The sequence below is a fragment of the Dermacentor andersoni genome, chromosome 10, assembly GCF_023375885.2.
Source record: "Dermacentor andersoni chromosome 10, qqDerAnde1_hic_scaffold, whole genome shotgun sequence".
NCBI classification, from domain to species: Eukaryota; Metazoa; Arthropoda; class Arachnida; order Ixodida; family Ixodidae; genus Dermacentor; species Dermacentor andersoni.
This window is the reverse complement of record NC_092823.1, coordinates 114,906,136-114,922,738: the sequence shown is the minus strand read 5'-3', so window position 1 is coordinate 114,922,738 and position 16,603 is coordinate 114,906,136. Positions and strand designations below refer to the sequence as shown.

The 16,603-nt window shown below is 48.3% G+C and overlaps 1 protein-coding gene across 1 annotated transcript in view; it reads left to right on the top strand.

Annotated features, from left to right (window-relative positions):
• Positions 1 to 265: 265 nt before the first annotated feature.
• LOC126544767 (uncharacterized) overlaps positions 266 to 16,603 on the top strand; it is a 30,987-nt gene continuing 14,649 nt past the window's right edge. The window contains exons 1-2 of the mRNA XM_055077834.2: positions 266 to 385; positions 14,921 to 15,495. Coding sequence (XP_054933809.1) covers positions 14,947 to 15,495 — 549 coding nt within the window. The 5' untranslated portion in view covers positions 266 to 385; positions 14,921 to 14,946. The remainder of the gene's footprint in view (positions 386 to 14,920; positions 15,496 to 16,603) is intronic.

Below are 16,603 nucleotides of genomic sequence, written 5' to 3'. Positions count from 1 at the left end.
GCTTGAAATACTCGTTCCGAAGCCCGCGTGTGAACCAGTCACGTAGCGTTACCGTCAGTGGCAGGAGTGACAGTTTCCTCACCGGAGCTACTGCGTTTGCCAATTATGACGTCACTTGATATCGGCGTAGCTGGTGTTATCAGGCGCATTGAGTTGCAGCAGTGCGCAGTCGGTCCCGTAACCTGCGTACCACAGAAAGTGACAAGAAGGCCGTGTTTCCCGTTTGGATGTGGCAGGTCGTTAGCGTGTAAATGAAATGGTAGACGTGGGTACCAATGCTATGCTGCGCCGTTCCTGCCGAACTTCCCATTCCGACAGGTGAAATCCGTTGCTCGAGTTGCCGTGCTTTTTTGTTGTGTCGCCGAGGAAGCAGTGCGCAGTTTCGGTAAGTCGTCATCCTAGTGTTTTAACGAGTGTGTGGGTGTCTTGCTCACAGTGGTAGTGATGCCGAGCGATGTGAACCAACAAACACATTTTTCTTGTTTAACATAAATTAGTTACGTGTTACTGCTGTCGGTAATATCTTCGCTCGCACTGTAGCGTAAGTTCGTCCCTGGTGTCCGTAGCTAATATGTTTTGCTTAATTTATTGACAACCAGTGTTCTGACGAAGCACAGAGAAAAGAGCGACTTGTTGATTGCGCTGAGTACTTTTTGGTATGCTTCGCCTGAGCGCTGGTCCTCTAGAATTTAAAACGAACCTACCGAGCGGTTCAAGTTTATGTTACCTGGAGATTCTTTTACTTGCGACCAATGTATATGCCAATGATTAATTTATAGGTAGGTTGCGAGACGGTGCTATAATTAGGCGCAATATAAATTGTAACGTTCAGGGAGAATACTGCAACTGTTCCCAGGAAATTTTGTCTATTGGTTTTAGCTAGACGGGCAATCGTTACTGAAAAAAGTTCCGATTATCATTATGCGTACTTCACTCAGAAATTTAAATGATTACATTGACCAATTACTGCCCTGCAACGTTTACTAACATTGCAAAAATGCAGCAAACATAACCAGCTCTCCTGGCTCTCAGTGCGTCTTTTGCAGCTTCACATGTTCTATGGTTTCACTAAAAATTACTTTCAGAAATACCTTCACTCATTTTCTCTCTTTTTCTTCTAAACACATCAGCGGCGACATTGAAAACTTTTTATATGTGAACGCTGCGGGAAAAAAGCGTTGTACATACATCTTCCGCACAAGGTTGAGGTGGCCCTGCGCTGCGAAGCTGCTGTCCAAGACTTTTAGGATGATCAGCGCGTTATTATCGCTAGTGCTCGTAGAGGGCTTTCCCGCTAGGGACAGTGAAAAGCTAGAAACATAGCCCGTAGGTGATTTTCTGGCATCAATGCCCGAAGTTACCATCGCTATGGAGCCACAGAGTCACGACTTCCGTTCGTTGGCCAAAATGTGGCGGGAGTATAAGAGGAAGAAACAATCACTGTATGCCGGGATTCAGCTGCCTGAACGTGCACGTCCACGAGGCACCATCGTGACACAATCGCGAGCATTCTACTCTACTTCCCGACAAACTGAATTGCTCGCAGCTGTGCCATATGTTACGGCTTTTCTTGTTAGCAGTGCAACTAATTACGTCTCACTGATTAGTGAAAAATTTATTAAATTACAGTCAACTTCATTGAGTGAGAAAGTAATCGATAAATTGCCGAAATAAAGCAAAGCTGTGATTTTGAACAAGCGAATAATTTCATGCTATTTGTTACATGTAAGTTTGGGTGAAGCCACATGCTATACCGGGTGAATTGAAGTTGCGCGGTAACGAAGCAACAAACCAGAAACTTGTTCTCAAGGAATGAATAAACTTGTGTTGTTTATTGTGTTGAATGAATAAACTTGTGTTGTTTTGGGCCAGGTATGCCCAAAGAGTGCCAAGAAATTTGTACTACTTTTCAGATGTCAATCACAAGATAGTAGTGAAAAGTATGGTCGTGTTACACAAGTCCTGTCCCACCATGGACAAGGCAGGCTTTACCAAATTAAAAGCGGAATTCCCATTTTAATATGTAGCATATTTTGCGGAAGGATGTCTCGAAATGTTGGCTAATCGCAGGATTTCACCTAATAAGCAACGTTATTACAGCCTAGCTTAAATTCCTGAATACTAACATCTGCTCCAACGTAATAAAGGAGTTTATGAGAACAATTAAGTAACTAGGTGATCAAACATCAACATTTGTCATGCACGTAATGTTTGCCTCACGTGATCTAATTGAAGATGCAGAATTGCACTGCAACAGGATGTTTTTAGAAGACGGGTGTTCATTTTGAAAATACAGACGACATGCAGGCGGTATACTGGTGTCGTATTTTCAATTCCTACGAACGCTCCTAGACATGAGAGAGCCACAGGAGAAATAATGTTACATATCTAAGAAAAACAGCAGCATTGCAATTTCGGAATACCAACAAAAAAAGAAATAAGCGCTGAAGTTTCAAGCTACCTTCCTGGTTACCAACAACATTATGGTTTTGAAGCCATTGAAGCGCAACGAAACTCGAACAAAGACAAAGGACACGACGGACACCATAGCGCCCGTGGTGCCCTCTCCTCTTTATTCTCCGTGTTTTATTGCGCTACAATGGCTTGAAAACATATCAAACGACTCGCCCAAGAAGCTTTACAACATTTACGACATTCTCACAAGATAATCTTGTGAGAATGTCTGAGCACTTGAAACGTAAGTGCCCCTTGGAAAATAATATCGATGCCTGGTTGCGAGTGTGAAAGAGTTTATAAGTAGGAAGAAGTATTGAAATGATCCAATATTTTTTTCTAGAGCAAGCTGTAGGCTGCGAAGCACCAACCATGAATATATATATATATATGTATATATATATATTTTAGGTGACTTGCACACAATAATGTTGCGGGACTATCTTCTGACCAATGTGCAACGTTTTACAAATAGGGGGCGATATGCGTTTGCGCAGTGTCTTCCAAATAAATTTTTTAACGTTCCGTTCAGCTTCCAGAGAACCTTTTGAACAACCTTACGGCATCTAACTAGTGGCGGGTCGCTTCTTTCGTCGCGACGATAGATTATATTTTTTACCAGCACTGCTCCTCTAGGAGGGCACATGTAACCGGAAAATGGAGGCCTCAGGAGAGCACCTGAGGTTATAATAAAGCAGGCGGTGCAGGATCTCCAGGGCACCCAAGGGGGAGCGGGGGGATCAAAGCTGGAAGCAGGGCGGCCTGTGGGTTGGGGCCGCTGAGGCCGAAGCGTGCCAGGGGGTCTTCGCATAAAAAATTGGCACAGCCGATGTTATACACTCCTGGCACGCGCAGGCCTCGGCGAGCCCCAACCCACGAAGGAGTCCGGATTCAAGCTTTGGTGTCCCCGTTGCCGCTTCTGTGTCCTGGAGGCGCCGCCAATAATGCAAAATAATGGCATGTTGTTACAATTAGTAAAAAACATGATTGAATATAATTGCGTCCAGCCGCCAGCTTGTCACGTTAAGTTCAGCGCCACCACGCCTCGCGACTACTGCAACACTGCAGTCAGAACTTTGCCTCTGTAGGTACGTTGGACAGACTTTCTCGCGCCTCCGGCGCTGGTGAAGTCAGTCATCATCAGTCATCATCAGTCAGTCATCATCAACGGCAGTCTTTCAACCACCTGCGTTCAACCTCGGTTGCTAAGGCACTCTGCCTTCTAGATCTTGAACATATGCGGCCCGCGCTCTACTACGGTCGGTACTGCTCCCACAGAGAGATTGGCGATGTTATTTACAAGGTACATCGCCGTGAGGCGCGAGAAAGCTATGATCCGCCACGACTGACTTAGCACGAGTGCGGCAGGTGTGAGACAGTCTGTCCGATACAGCGGTCGCCAAATCGGGCGTCAGTGCACGCTGATTCACTATATTTTACCGGGTGGGAGCGAGCGTCCGAGCGTAAACAAACTCGACCCCACTCTCCGATGCCACCACGCTCAATGTTTACAGGTACTTGGCACGCCTATAGGGACAAACGCCTGCAAGAAACCTCCTCCGTAGTGCATAGGCAGAGTCATCTATTCAAGGAGTTAAAGCCCCCAGATTTTCTCTCTCGCGCTCGCTTACTCGCGCCTGCGCACGAACGGCTGGCGATCCCTCAAGTGAACCTCTCGTGGCGGTTTGCACCGAGTTTGCGATCGCGAGACCATGCAACACAGTTCCGATCTCGAAGGCCATGTTTGAGAGCAGCGCTTTTTATTTGGTTGTGTTGTTCGCCGGCTGGTGGCAGCACCCACCAGGCTGGAATTTCAAAGATTCTGAAACTGTCGTCGTCTCGTCGCCTCGATGCCGCCGTAGCGTGTGCCTTCACATTCGGCGTCGCGTGGTGCTGACAGCTTCAGGCGCTTCGGTTCGTTTGACATTTTGTGTTTGCGATTAATCCCAATTGCGAAACCGATCGTTGACGGTGCTGTAAGGCAGGCTGGACAGTTCTCTGTACAGTATGGGTAAGTAGCTGCTCCTCTTTAATTTCAATAACAACACAAAAATTTGAACGGTGTTTGTCGCTATATTAGTTGCCGGCAATACACGGCGCCCAATGCGAAACTATGGTGCCGTGTTCTTGTCGTTTGCCCAGCGTGTGTCGATTGCGCTGGCGACTTGCTTGAAATGCATTTAGTTCAGTGCACGAGAAGTATGTGTTTTCGGGAACAGGAAGGGGAGTCCTCGTTGCGCTCAGAAATGTTTTGCTTCTTTTGCTTCTGTGGCATGAGACTTGCTGGTGCTATCGTCTTCGCGGCTACCTTTGGGGCCTGTGTGGCACAGGTGTTCTTTTCATATAATTTTTGTAGCCTTGGAAGCCCATACTTCACGTTATCAACGCCTTTATCAGCGGGGCGCCTGCAAAATGTTTGTCTTGTCGATATATTTGGGCGTATTGTTGATACTTTTTTTTGTCTCCATACTAGAAATATCTGTTCGATATTTCCGCGACGGCTGCCTAAGAGTATTAAAAACGAGTAATTATAGGCGGAATCGTAGCTTTCCCTTACCAAAGAAGGGTTCTTGGCTAGGCTTGTTGGTGCACATTACCTTTTGGGTGAACAACGTTCGTGTTTCTTTCCTTCTTTGTCCCGGCCTCACGCAGTTCACACAAAAGTTCCATGATTATCGCACCGGCGCACATGAATATTTCCGCTGCAACGGCCTGTATGACTGCTCGTCAATAAAATTTCACTTAATAAGTGTTTTAATATTGCACTGATGGAGTATGTTCTTCATAATTGTTTGGAAGATAGCATCCGATGTATAACCCGCTGCGAAAGCCGCGCCTAGCACGAGCTTCGAGAAATACGGAACCCATAACCTGTAACGATATACATTGATCTTCAAGCTAGTAGGTTTAGACAGTGTAGAAAAATTCACTAAGAAAACGTGTTAACTTGAACAGGAATGCATTTCACGGAGCCATTTGAGTCCGCCTTTCTCGAATCCGGTGCTCGGCGCTAAATATCACTCCGAAGCTCTAGAAAGGCCCTTTACCCACTCTGAGATAGAAGATTTACTATATGGGCGTCTTGCCCTGGACTTTGAGGTAAGTAGCGGCGCCTGGTGGCGGCGCGCGAGACGGTGCCTCGGTAGTATCAGTATTGAGCCCTGGCTGTGGCGAAGCTCGTCTCGAGCCCGAGTTCTGCGTCGATTTGCACTTTTTTCTGCCCTGTTGCGAGTGCGAAAAAGCTCGTCACTTCTCGCAGGTCACGCCGACCACGCTGCGAGCTAGCCGCAGCCTATATATAGTTTAACGAAAACGGACCCTCCGTGTGCCGTGGGACGTAATGCTGGAAGCAGAAGGAATCGGCGACGCCGATCCGGAGAGACCTAGCTCAGCTTCGAAAAAGCGTCACCGTCGTTACTGCTGCGTCGTGGGCTGCCACGAACAAGAAGGCCTGACTCCCAACACCAGAGTCTATCGTTTGCCTTCAAGGCCTCGCGAAGCCGAGCGTCGGGCGAGCTGGATAGCTGCAGTTCGTCGCGCTGAGTAAGAGAAACTTCGCGCCATGCTGACTGCTTCGCCTGTCTTGAAGCTTGCTTGATTATCTGCGTTATAAAATTCGGTCTTTTGCACCTACAGTCCCGACGGCAGACCGGCATAGCAGCAGGCATGGCTGGTGATTCACGATTCGAGACCCGGCCACAGCGACAATGAACAATTCGACCGGTGCTAAGTGGTGAAGTGACCAGGTGTGCGCAAATGATCACAAATGGTCGGGCTCATTCGGTGACAATTCACTACCCCACAACGAGCAGCACGTAGAGGCTAGAGAGTTAAATGTGCTCATCCTTGAGCTCAAGCCAGCACGATGAGGCAGCGCAGCAAGGTAGTATTGATTGCAGCACATCGATGTTCGAGCGCTGTCATTAAAAGCTACATCAAGCGAGCAGCGCACGAGCTCGCGCTGCAGCGCGATTCGCACGTACGTTACTGCGAGCTGATATGCATTGCAACAGTTATTTATCAGTTGCTAAAGGGACAGATGGCCGCTACTACAGTGCAGGCATAAGTGCTGTCTAGCGGCAAGCAGTCAGCAAAGATAGCAGGAGGCCCGCCGTTTCGCGGCATATCGAAATACCGCGGCCGTCGCGGCGCGTGCGATAATGCGCTCGAGCAGTTCCGTACACGTCTGCTTATCGCTGCTGTGAATTCATGTATAGCAAGGATTTCCTCGCGTTTGTGCGCCTGAATCTAGCAGCGTGCAAACGTTACCTGAAGTTCAACTTCGTACGCGACTCGCTTCCACTTGCGATTGACACTGCGCTAAATCTTCGCCGCTTATTGAACGGCGTGCACGTATTCGGCGTTGCATAATTTCTTCCCTTTACGCAGCGTGCCACCCCTGAAAAAATCTTCGGCGCCCGATATTCGCTGCAAGCCGTGGTACAACATAACCGAAAGTGGCGGGTCCATATTGTAAACGTGCTTTCCGAAGCATACGACCGAGCTTGGTACTAACCAGTTCAAGAGAGAGGGCGCTTTTTAGCACCATTCTCGCAGCGCCGCCTGGGCAATGCAAGAGCCCCATAGTGGCAGTTGCGTACGAGTCTACAACGAACATGCAGCTGCAAAATTGTTTAATTAGTATGTTTATAATTATGGTTATGGATGATCTTAAATGCAGTCGATGAGGGATTTTAAACGAGAAAAGGAAAAGACAAGTACAGCACCGTTACTGGCTCTCGTGCGAGGGCACTCCAAAGCGCTGTACGGGCGGGGGAAAGGGTTAAAAAAAATTACCGACGATTACGTTACTTCCTAATGCGAAATTTGAGCGCAGCAAATAAGCTGTTTCACCTTTTCGATAGATTGAGGCAAAGAAATCGAGCAACACATGTATGCGCTATCACGATCTGAAGATCCATGTTTGAATCTAGAACGGACGCCACCCATACTTTAACCCGCTTTTGCTGCACGGTACGGGGTAGCATGACGGTGGGACGAGGTGTACCTGCTCGGAGAACCGAAATGTACTGCTCCCTGTCCGTGATGAGCTTCTGCTTCAGCCTCGCTTACTGCTGGTTGCTCTCGACGGCGGCGATGAGCCTCCGCTTCGGCGGCGCGAACTGCAGGGTCTTCTCGGCGGCGGCGATGAGCTTCTGCTTCAGCCTCGCTTACTGCTGGTTGCTCTCGACGGCGGCAATGAGCCTCCGCTTCGGCGGCGCGAACGGCAGGGTCTTCTCGGCGGCGGCGCTTAGCCTCTGCTTCGGCGACGCGTACTCCTGGATCATCTCGACGGCGGCGACGGTAAGCTTCTGCTTCGGCGGCACGCACCTCTGGATTCTTACGGCGACGGCGCTGGGCCTCTGCTCTGGCAGCTCGTTTAGCAGCAGCAAAGCACAGCAGCAGACGGAGGACTTCCATCGGTCGTCTCGCTCATGGCTCAGAAAGAACTGGCAGATAATTTCGCAGTGGCGAACGGCAGCGGCAATTTCGGCTCGGGCGGTGCACATATACAGATCCGCCGCCACCGATCTGGCTCTCTGATTGCCACCGCACAGGGCGAACGGCAGCGGCAATTTCGGCTCGGGCGGTGCACATATACAGATCCGCCGCCACCGATCTGGCTCTCTGATTGCCACCGCACAGGGGTTGCATTGGAGGAGGAGCGAAGAAAGGAATTAAGTTCGAGCCGGCGCTTTGACAACCGGAGACTCGCAGGAAGAGGGGGGAGGGGGGCGGCGTGTACACCCAGCGGCAAACGATGGGGGCAGAAGCGCGCGCAGCAAGCGGACAACACGATAAAGGGAGGAGGGAAGAGATAGCAGCGACTGACTGATGCCGCTGACGCCGATAGTGAGTCAACCCCAGCTGCGGAGTTGGTTTCAGGGACAACGCCGCCGATGCCGACACAAACAATATGATACCCTCGCTTCCGCAGCGCTAAGAACCAGGTCTAGCCGTGGGAAGGTGGTCACGTATTCGTCGACGTGCCGGGGCCTACGTGAAATAACCGGCGCGTCGGCAACTGAAGAGCACCCTATCCGCCACACAAGAAAAGGGGGGGGGGGACCCTTTCCTCCTCTTTCTGCATGGCGGCGACGGTGTTCTATGCAGTCACGTTATCTTGACTCTCTAGCGGCGTCAGCGGCATCCAGCGGTGTCAGTCGGTCGCTGCTAGCGCTGGGGGGATGAAAGGGGGGCGGAGCTGGTTACGAGGCCGACGACAACGCCGACGACGACGCGAAACCCAGGAACGGACGCCAAAGAGCTGCGCTCTAAAAAGGTAGAGGCGAAAGAGTGCATAGAGGGGAGGGGGAGCCGCGCTGCCTCGTTTCTCCCTCTTATTCACGTGCGCTGCGAAGCCTGCTGGTGTTATAAGTTCCACGGGAATAGACACCCTATAAGCGCCCGCTACAGCGCTGGCAACTTTACTGAGGACGGCCAGCTGTCGCGCATAGTGGAGTCTATTAGGCCACATCCTCCCTCTTTCTCTATCATCTTTCACTTCCCACTCCCTCTCCCCTGACGACGCTTCGCCGTGCTCCCTCACGGGTTGCAGAATCAAGCGTCCTTCCTTTCTTTAGATCGCTATCATCTCTTATTCACGTATCTTCCGTCGAGCGGTCACTTCTCGCAGTGTGCCACTCTAGATGTCACGTGGACAATACGTCACTACTGTCGCGCTTTTCTCGTGCTTAACGATGTCCTCGCTTCCGTGGCAGCTTATGCCTCGTGTTCTGCGAAGCTTGTTGGACTCTGTGTTGTGAATGATCACTCCTCGTCCTGTTTACCCCCCACAACAAGGGTCTGACAGTCAACCGCTCAAAAAAAACGAGAAAGTCTGATTTTAAAATCGAGCGATTTCAATCGCATTTTTCAACTTATATCATACAGAAGTTCTGCACTGTAGGTGCGTCGGGAAAAGAAATACGGCAGAACTCGTTTCACGTTGACTGTCGACGGTAATGGCGAATAGCGGTCAAGCACTGTAAAGGCATAGCATATTTCTGAAGTCACGCTTTTTTAACACGTGTAGTGGTAATTCTGAAACCTTCGTTGGTTCGGCTGTATGCCACATACTCCTACATAGTCGCGCTTTGCTATGGCACTCCCTTGGAAAGGTAGCCGTTGAGCATGGAGATTTGAAGACTACTCTGACGTCGACGCAGGGACGATAAAATGACGAAGAAAAAATGTTTTTGATGGGAAAACAAAGGTGAATGACGACAATAAGATTGTTGTTTTTATGGGGGGATGGAGCCCGTACAGATGACTTTATTGGATTTTGGCGAATATCTCAACTTGCACTTGCTGCAAACAATTCGAAATTTGCGCAGCTATTTAAACGTGTTTCTGCTTCTTCCAAATGAAAAATCGAGCAAAAGAAGTTGACCATTATGGAATATGAAAACACAAAAATATTTGTTACTTTGGTAAAGGAACATATAAAAATTAACGATTCCTTCTAGCGGGAGGAAGGTGGTCTCATATCCCTGCAACACGCAGATTTTACTGAAGTGAACGAAGTGCATTTCACAATTTCAGTCCTGAAATTTTTTAATATGTTTTTTTTGCATTCTAATTACCCGGTTTTTGGATGCAGAAAGTTCTAAATGACAAAAGCACGAGGTCGCGGGATCGAATCCCGGCCTCGGCAGCCGCATTTCGATGGGGGCGAAATGCGAAAACACCCGTGTACTTAGATTTAGGTGCACGTTAAAGAACCCCAGGTGGTCGAAATTTCCGGAGTCCTCCACTACGGCGTGCCTCATAATCAGAAAGTGGTTTTGGCACGTAAAACCCCATAATTTAATTTAATTTTTAACAGCTTGACGAGAGTCAGGTCGAGATGCTGGAATGAGGACGATTTAACGAGGAGGGCATCAGTATCTCTGTGTAACAGCGAATGCATCACGACTGTATTACGACGATGGCACGACGACGACAGCACGACGAGTGCTGGATGGCCACGAGCCCGTAACTAGTTAGTGGCCCAGTCTATTAGACTACTTGGGCCACTGGATTGAGGGAGAAGGTGTACGACGACGGAATGGCGAGGGCAGTCACGAAGCTGGAATGACGATGGAAGGACCACGATGGCGTCACCACTAGGAGCACGTACCTAGTTGCACACGCAGGTAGACAATTTGGGCCGCCAGGCCGGCGTAAGATAGATAGATAGATAGATAGATAGATAGATAGATAGATAGATAGATAGATAGATAGATAGATAGATAGATAGATATTCTCAAAACGGCTGAAGTAGGAAAATTATGCTATTTGCATTAATATTTTGGTTGGTTAAGAGCTAATTCTATTTTAGTTAATCGTCACTAAATGTAAATACAAATGTTCTGAAACTGACCGAGTTGGCTCTAGGAGATCTTAGGGGTATGTGAGTAGTGATTTTTGAGAACGAATCGGAAGCAAAGCGAAACGGATGCGATCGAATGTACAATGCGTTTCACATTCTTTTCAGAGAGAGAGCAGCCGCTATCACTGCTAATAAAACAATTTAACAATTTCACATAGCAGTATATTAATAACTTCAGCAAGTATCCGTCACTACATTTCACGTTTTGAGGGCTTTATTATTAAAATCACACATGGAGTGAGCATCACGAACAAATAGGTAGTTTGTTCGCATAACCAGGACTCTTCGGAGAGTGCAAATGATCGCAGTTTAGTCGGTAGAGTCTGGCTTCACGAGTACATAGCCTGTTCCGCTGCGTAACTTCTCATGTTTTATACCTACTGTGGCGGCAGGAGTGACATTTATCGCACTTTTTCTCTGCTTTCATGCCTCTTTGAGCGGAGTTGGTAATAAATAAATATTCAAGAAAAACATTCGCATTTACCGATGATGAATATTCCATCCGAAGGCGACGTAGAACAGCACGATATTCGTTCTGCATTCGAAACTCGCGTATTCCCACGCCCCTAGTATATTGCGTAGAGCCTTGTACTATGCGGCCAGTGTCTTTTGTGATGCAGTCAACACACGAAAAGAAACGGTGGGCGATGACCACGAAATTCTCCCAACGTGCAGCTGAGTAACCAACCGGATACATGATCTGTTTAACCTATCTGCCTTTCAGCTCTTCTTTTCCTTCCTTTCTTCCGTGACTTCGTAGGTCGCGGCAATTTGTGTTCGGTCGTACTTGTTTACCAATAAATGTAGGTCGCAATGTACGTAGAAGCGACCAATTACTGGATCTCGCAACTACTCATGATTTTCTTGTGCAACAGGAGGGGATAGGGTGCGTATGGGCTCTAACACTACGAAAGTGCGCAACGTCATAATAAAAGCTGTGGTGATCCGTATTTCGGCGGGAATGTCAAAATAGTTGTGCCTTTAATTATTTTTGTGCCATGCAGCGTTTTTGAACAGCTAAGCTGTTTAAAAGAGTTCCGTAATGCTTTCCTCGCGGTGGTCCGCAAAGTAGTCAGCAAGGTAGCTTCGAAGAATCCGTATGGCCAGACACTAGGGACATGCACCTGGAAGCCGGCACGGCGTACAGGAACTTGCGTAGGATATAGCGAAAAGTAGGGAAGCGCTCAAGTCGGATATGGTATATAGTGAAACGTACGCAAAGGCTTGGCGTGCTTGTGACGGTGACAAACCACTCATTGAACGTCCAAAACCTGTGAGAGCTTTTTACATATAATTTGCATGTCCTTTGTGTATAAATTGCTAGGATTTACGTACACCTGCATTTTTGTTGCTGGCTGTATGCACTCCAGACGAATGTCGGCGTCGCCGTTATGTTTCGTATAAGATCCAACTGCGATAACTTCGCGACGATGCGCCGTAAGCTCTAGGCGCAGGGGTAAGCCGAGAAGGATGCTAGCTTGATGCGGCGGCGTGTACTCGCGCGCGCGTAAGTGAGGAAGGCGGGGAGGGAGGGCGCGCTCCGTCTTCTCACGCACGTAATGGGGTGAGCGGGGAGGTGTGCCGGCGCGAGGAAGTGCAGGGGGAAGAGGCAAATTAGCGCGCATTTCCTCTTCTGCTCCGGCAGCAGTGGCTGAACGCAGCAGCAAGCCTGCTCTGTCTTGAAGGTTGACTGCCGTTGGTTCGAAGTCTAGGCGGCCTGATATAAGAGGTGATGGGTACGTGTGCACTGTGTTCTCACGCGCCTAATACGCATTACCGCGAGAGGCAGCACGAAAGGAAATTCGCTCGCCGCTGCTGCCGCTCTTCATCACGTCAGCGTTCTGACAGCGAGTGCCCTCAGCTTTCGAGTTTCAATTCTATATTTCAATGTCTCATAAAAAAAAAATTCTGTTTAATGTGAGATAAAAAATTGGCAGTTTCGCCCGAAGGGTGAAGCGATAGCAAGGTATAAATTTGCGCTTCAAGTCCTGAGACGGTGTTTACATGCTACATGTTTACATGCTACATGCGTTGTTGGGCGAAAATTTCTCAAACCCTTAGATTGTTTAACACGTCGTGTAGGGCCTGTATTGGCATCGCACACGGCGCCGCTACGCTGCCCGTAAAGAGCGGCGCCAGTGAAATTGCATCGCTTTCATATTGCCAGCAGAAATATTCTTTTGTACTTTTCAAGAGCCTGAAAAGTTTTCAGATAAAAGGCATGCGATGTGAATGGAATGTTCGGTAACATTTTTGTGCGGGCTGCAATTCTGAATGCTCTGACGAGTAACTGGGGCAAGAACATGAGACCTGGTCTGAGCAATCTATCTTGCATATATGGCACAGGCATATATATAGCATACGTATCCATAAATGTACATATACGGCCATTACGGTGGTTCTGGCAGCGAAAGTTTTCTGGAGTTTTACCATCAATTCTGTCGCAATAGTAAAGCAAATTGATTTACTGTTGGCCTTTCCCATTCACTCCTTCTTGCAAGGAAAAAAAATGACGTGCACTCAAAATTTGTACCCTTTGTTATCTAGTCTGCAAGAAATAATCGTTATCTACCTTGCTTGCCTTATCCTTTATATAAAGCTGCGCGCCCTGCACTTGGAGGTCACTTAATGTATTCGCGTTATCACCGTGGCATAGCGTTCTTGACGAGGAGGTAGCGAGCGTACAGCTTCGAAGAAGAGAGACGCAACCAAGACATGATTATTATCTGGGGACAAGATACACAGCAAATGGGTGTAAACTGTTTTGATAGGTGTAGTTAATCCCAACAAGGGCGCATAATGCGCACCCATTTCGGCGCCCAACGCGAGCTTTCCGGTGCGCGGAGCAACGAAGAGCTAGGGTTTAGATGCTGCGGTGGGGCACTAGGGCTGTCCTACCGCTTAACATGTTCTGGTTAGCGGCTCTGTTCTCTACGAAGTCGTTCATGAAACATCAAATGCTGCCTAAATATCATCCTTAGTGCGACAAGCGCAGCCCTTCAACTGTACAAATTTCTCGAAGCGTTCGGCTGTTCTCTTGCATTGGCAATCATCGTCGAAGGTTGTTGCATAATGTTTTATCTATACTTTGTTTGATTTCACCGATTGCACAAGGCTCTCCGTGCTCTCGATTAGACCTTCATGTACCAAACAGGCCGAACGAGTCTAACATGCGTAGCGGCACGCCTACGTCGAATGCAATGACATTCGGATCATTTGTACCGAATTTATTTGTCTTTTTATTGCGATAGCAATTACACGGATACTGCCAGGCATGTTTGCGATGTCGCTCTTACCACCGTTTTCTACCAGGTGTGACTATTTAGTCCATGATAACCGTGAAAATAAGTTGTTCAACTGAAGCGCAATTTTCCTAGATGTTCCAACCAATTACGTTCGCTTATTTCCCTGATGTCAAGTGGATTTGCGCCTTTTCGTTTCAAACTGCTGTTTCCTCCGTACATATTTGGTTTTGTGTCACTGGTTTTAGAAGTCTCGGCAAATTTAACCGTGATCCTAGTATCCGTGCTCAGCCTACGGTAATATTTTAGCTTGGAACAACTGTCTTTTATTTTCCAATGAGCCTACATTTGCGCAGCAAAATCATTAAGCTCTAGCCGGACTCCAGCTGGCTCTGCATTCATCATATCGTGTGGGTGAATCAGCCAACTCACCCAACTTTCCACATTACTGCATTCTTTCAGAATGTAAGGGCAGGTGCACTCCGTTTGTCTGAGTGGAGGTTGTGTATTGTATTCTTGGGTTGTCACCGACCATAGGACACGTGATCTGCACGGAAGGTGCGAGGGAAAGCAGTGAAGGCTCTGGGTACCTTGATGCGCGATGTCCTCACTCCTCCTCTTCTGGAGGTCACACGGTGTGCTGAGTTGCTTGGGCGCGACCGGGTGTTGGAGATGGTGAAATGCTAAATGAAGTGCAAGTGCGGAATCTGCGCTTAGACACTTCCCTCTGCCGGCGCTCGTAATCGCGCGCACAATAGTGGAGTGTAAACTACGGTCACCCTTCGCAGCGTGCTGTCTGAAGATATATGCTGGGTGAAATTTCAAAAGCTTACCTCTTTGCTACTTTCAGGCACTGCTGACTACGCATACCGTGCCATGGATCTCGTAAGAGAGTTCGGTGATCCCGACGTCCTGGTCCTCGCGGAAGACCACATCGTCTTCAAGCTGGCCACTGCCTGGCCGCGGGACGTGGCGATCCCCAAAAGACTCTCGCTCGCCGACGACGATGGTCTCCTCCTGATCGCGAACCAGAGATGTCTGGTTTCCGTAGCGAAGAGCGGCTTGCCACGCGAGACGAAGATCTCGAAGGCCCTGTTCTGCGGTTGCGCCTCCTTTGAGTCCTCGGACCGCTACGGCAGCGCTGCCAGCAAGTTGCTCCGAGACGCCGAAGAGATATGCATCGTACACAACCGGGACAAGGTCTACAAGCTCGTTCGCATGTTCCCGAACGTCAAGGTCCTAGCCCTATCGCACGATCTTTGCACACACGACTTAGAATTGGACGAGCCCGGCAGGAACCGCTTCGAACCGCTAGTGGAACGAAGCCAGCTTAGGCTGCTAATCGGAAACGCTGGCAGCGTGTGCGATGGCAGCCTTCATCTTAGTCGCGAAACTACGCTGGCACTCTTGCGCACTTGCCCTGACGTAAGTAACGCCGTCATACACTGAACTTGTCTACGCTCTGCCGTGAATAGGTCTAACGCGCCTGAGAACGTGGCTTAAGGGGCAGCCGCCGCTGCAACTCAATGTTAGGGCTACGCATGTGTTGTGCGGAGGTTATGGGTTCCGTTCATACTCTTGTGTATGTATATATATATATATATATATATATATATATACTCTGGGTGAAAACATTTTGCCGCGCGCCGTTGCCACGTCACACAATATAATTAAGTAAATGCATACAGCCAGCCTTCGTAAAAACAGCTAATAAGTGGTCTTTGGAACTTTATCTTCCGTAATTAAGAGGTAGTTGTAGCTCAGTGGCTCATCTCTATATATACGTAGGAACGGCTAAATCCTTCTCTGCAACAACTGCACCAAATTTGAGGCAGTTGGTTGCATTGAAAAGACAGTCACAATCTGGTACTGTGCGACGCCAATATCTCGTAGGCCGTGAATGTTTTTTTTTTTTTTTAGAACTGTTCGGAACTGCAATATTTCGGAACACGACACTAGCTACGAGTTTAGTTTTACTTGGATTTAAAATAAATTGATCGGTGGTACACCAGTTAACAATAGTAACTGGTGCGCTATTTGAATTAGAAATTAGCGATGGTAAATTTCTGTCTGAAATAGGTTTGCCAGTGTATAACACACATTGTGAGTATGAATCGCATTGTGGAATGCCATTTGTATACAGAATGAACAGCGGTCCCAATATGGAGCCTTCATGCACCTCTGATTGCTTTGCTTTGTTGTCTGTTATTTCGCTAGAACAGCAGCTTGGGCTTGTTAGTTTTCCATCCTGGTGTTAACAGCGCAAAACGTAGAAGGGACACGAGACGAAAAGGTGACACCGCAAGCGCTGTAGTGATGCGCTTGTGGTGTCGTCTTCTCGTCTCGTGTCCCTTCTACGCTTTTGCGCTGTTCACACCAGGATGTCTGTTATTGTTTTTTCAAAGCTTCGTTGTCTTATTGGTGATAACATAAGTAACCACTGAGCGGGTGTTAATTCATTTTCATGTTAATGTAAGGCTCTCTACAGATGAGAACGGAGGTCTGCGACTCATCGAAGGCACAGTTTTAACTG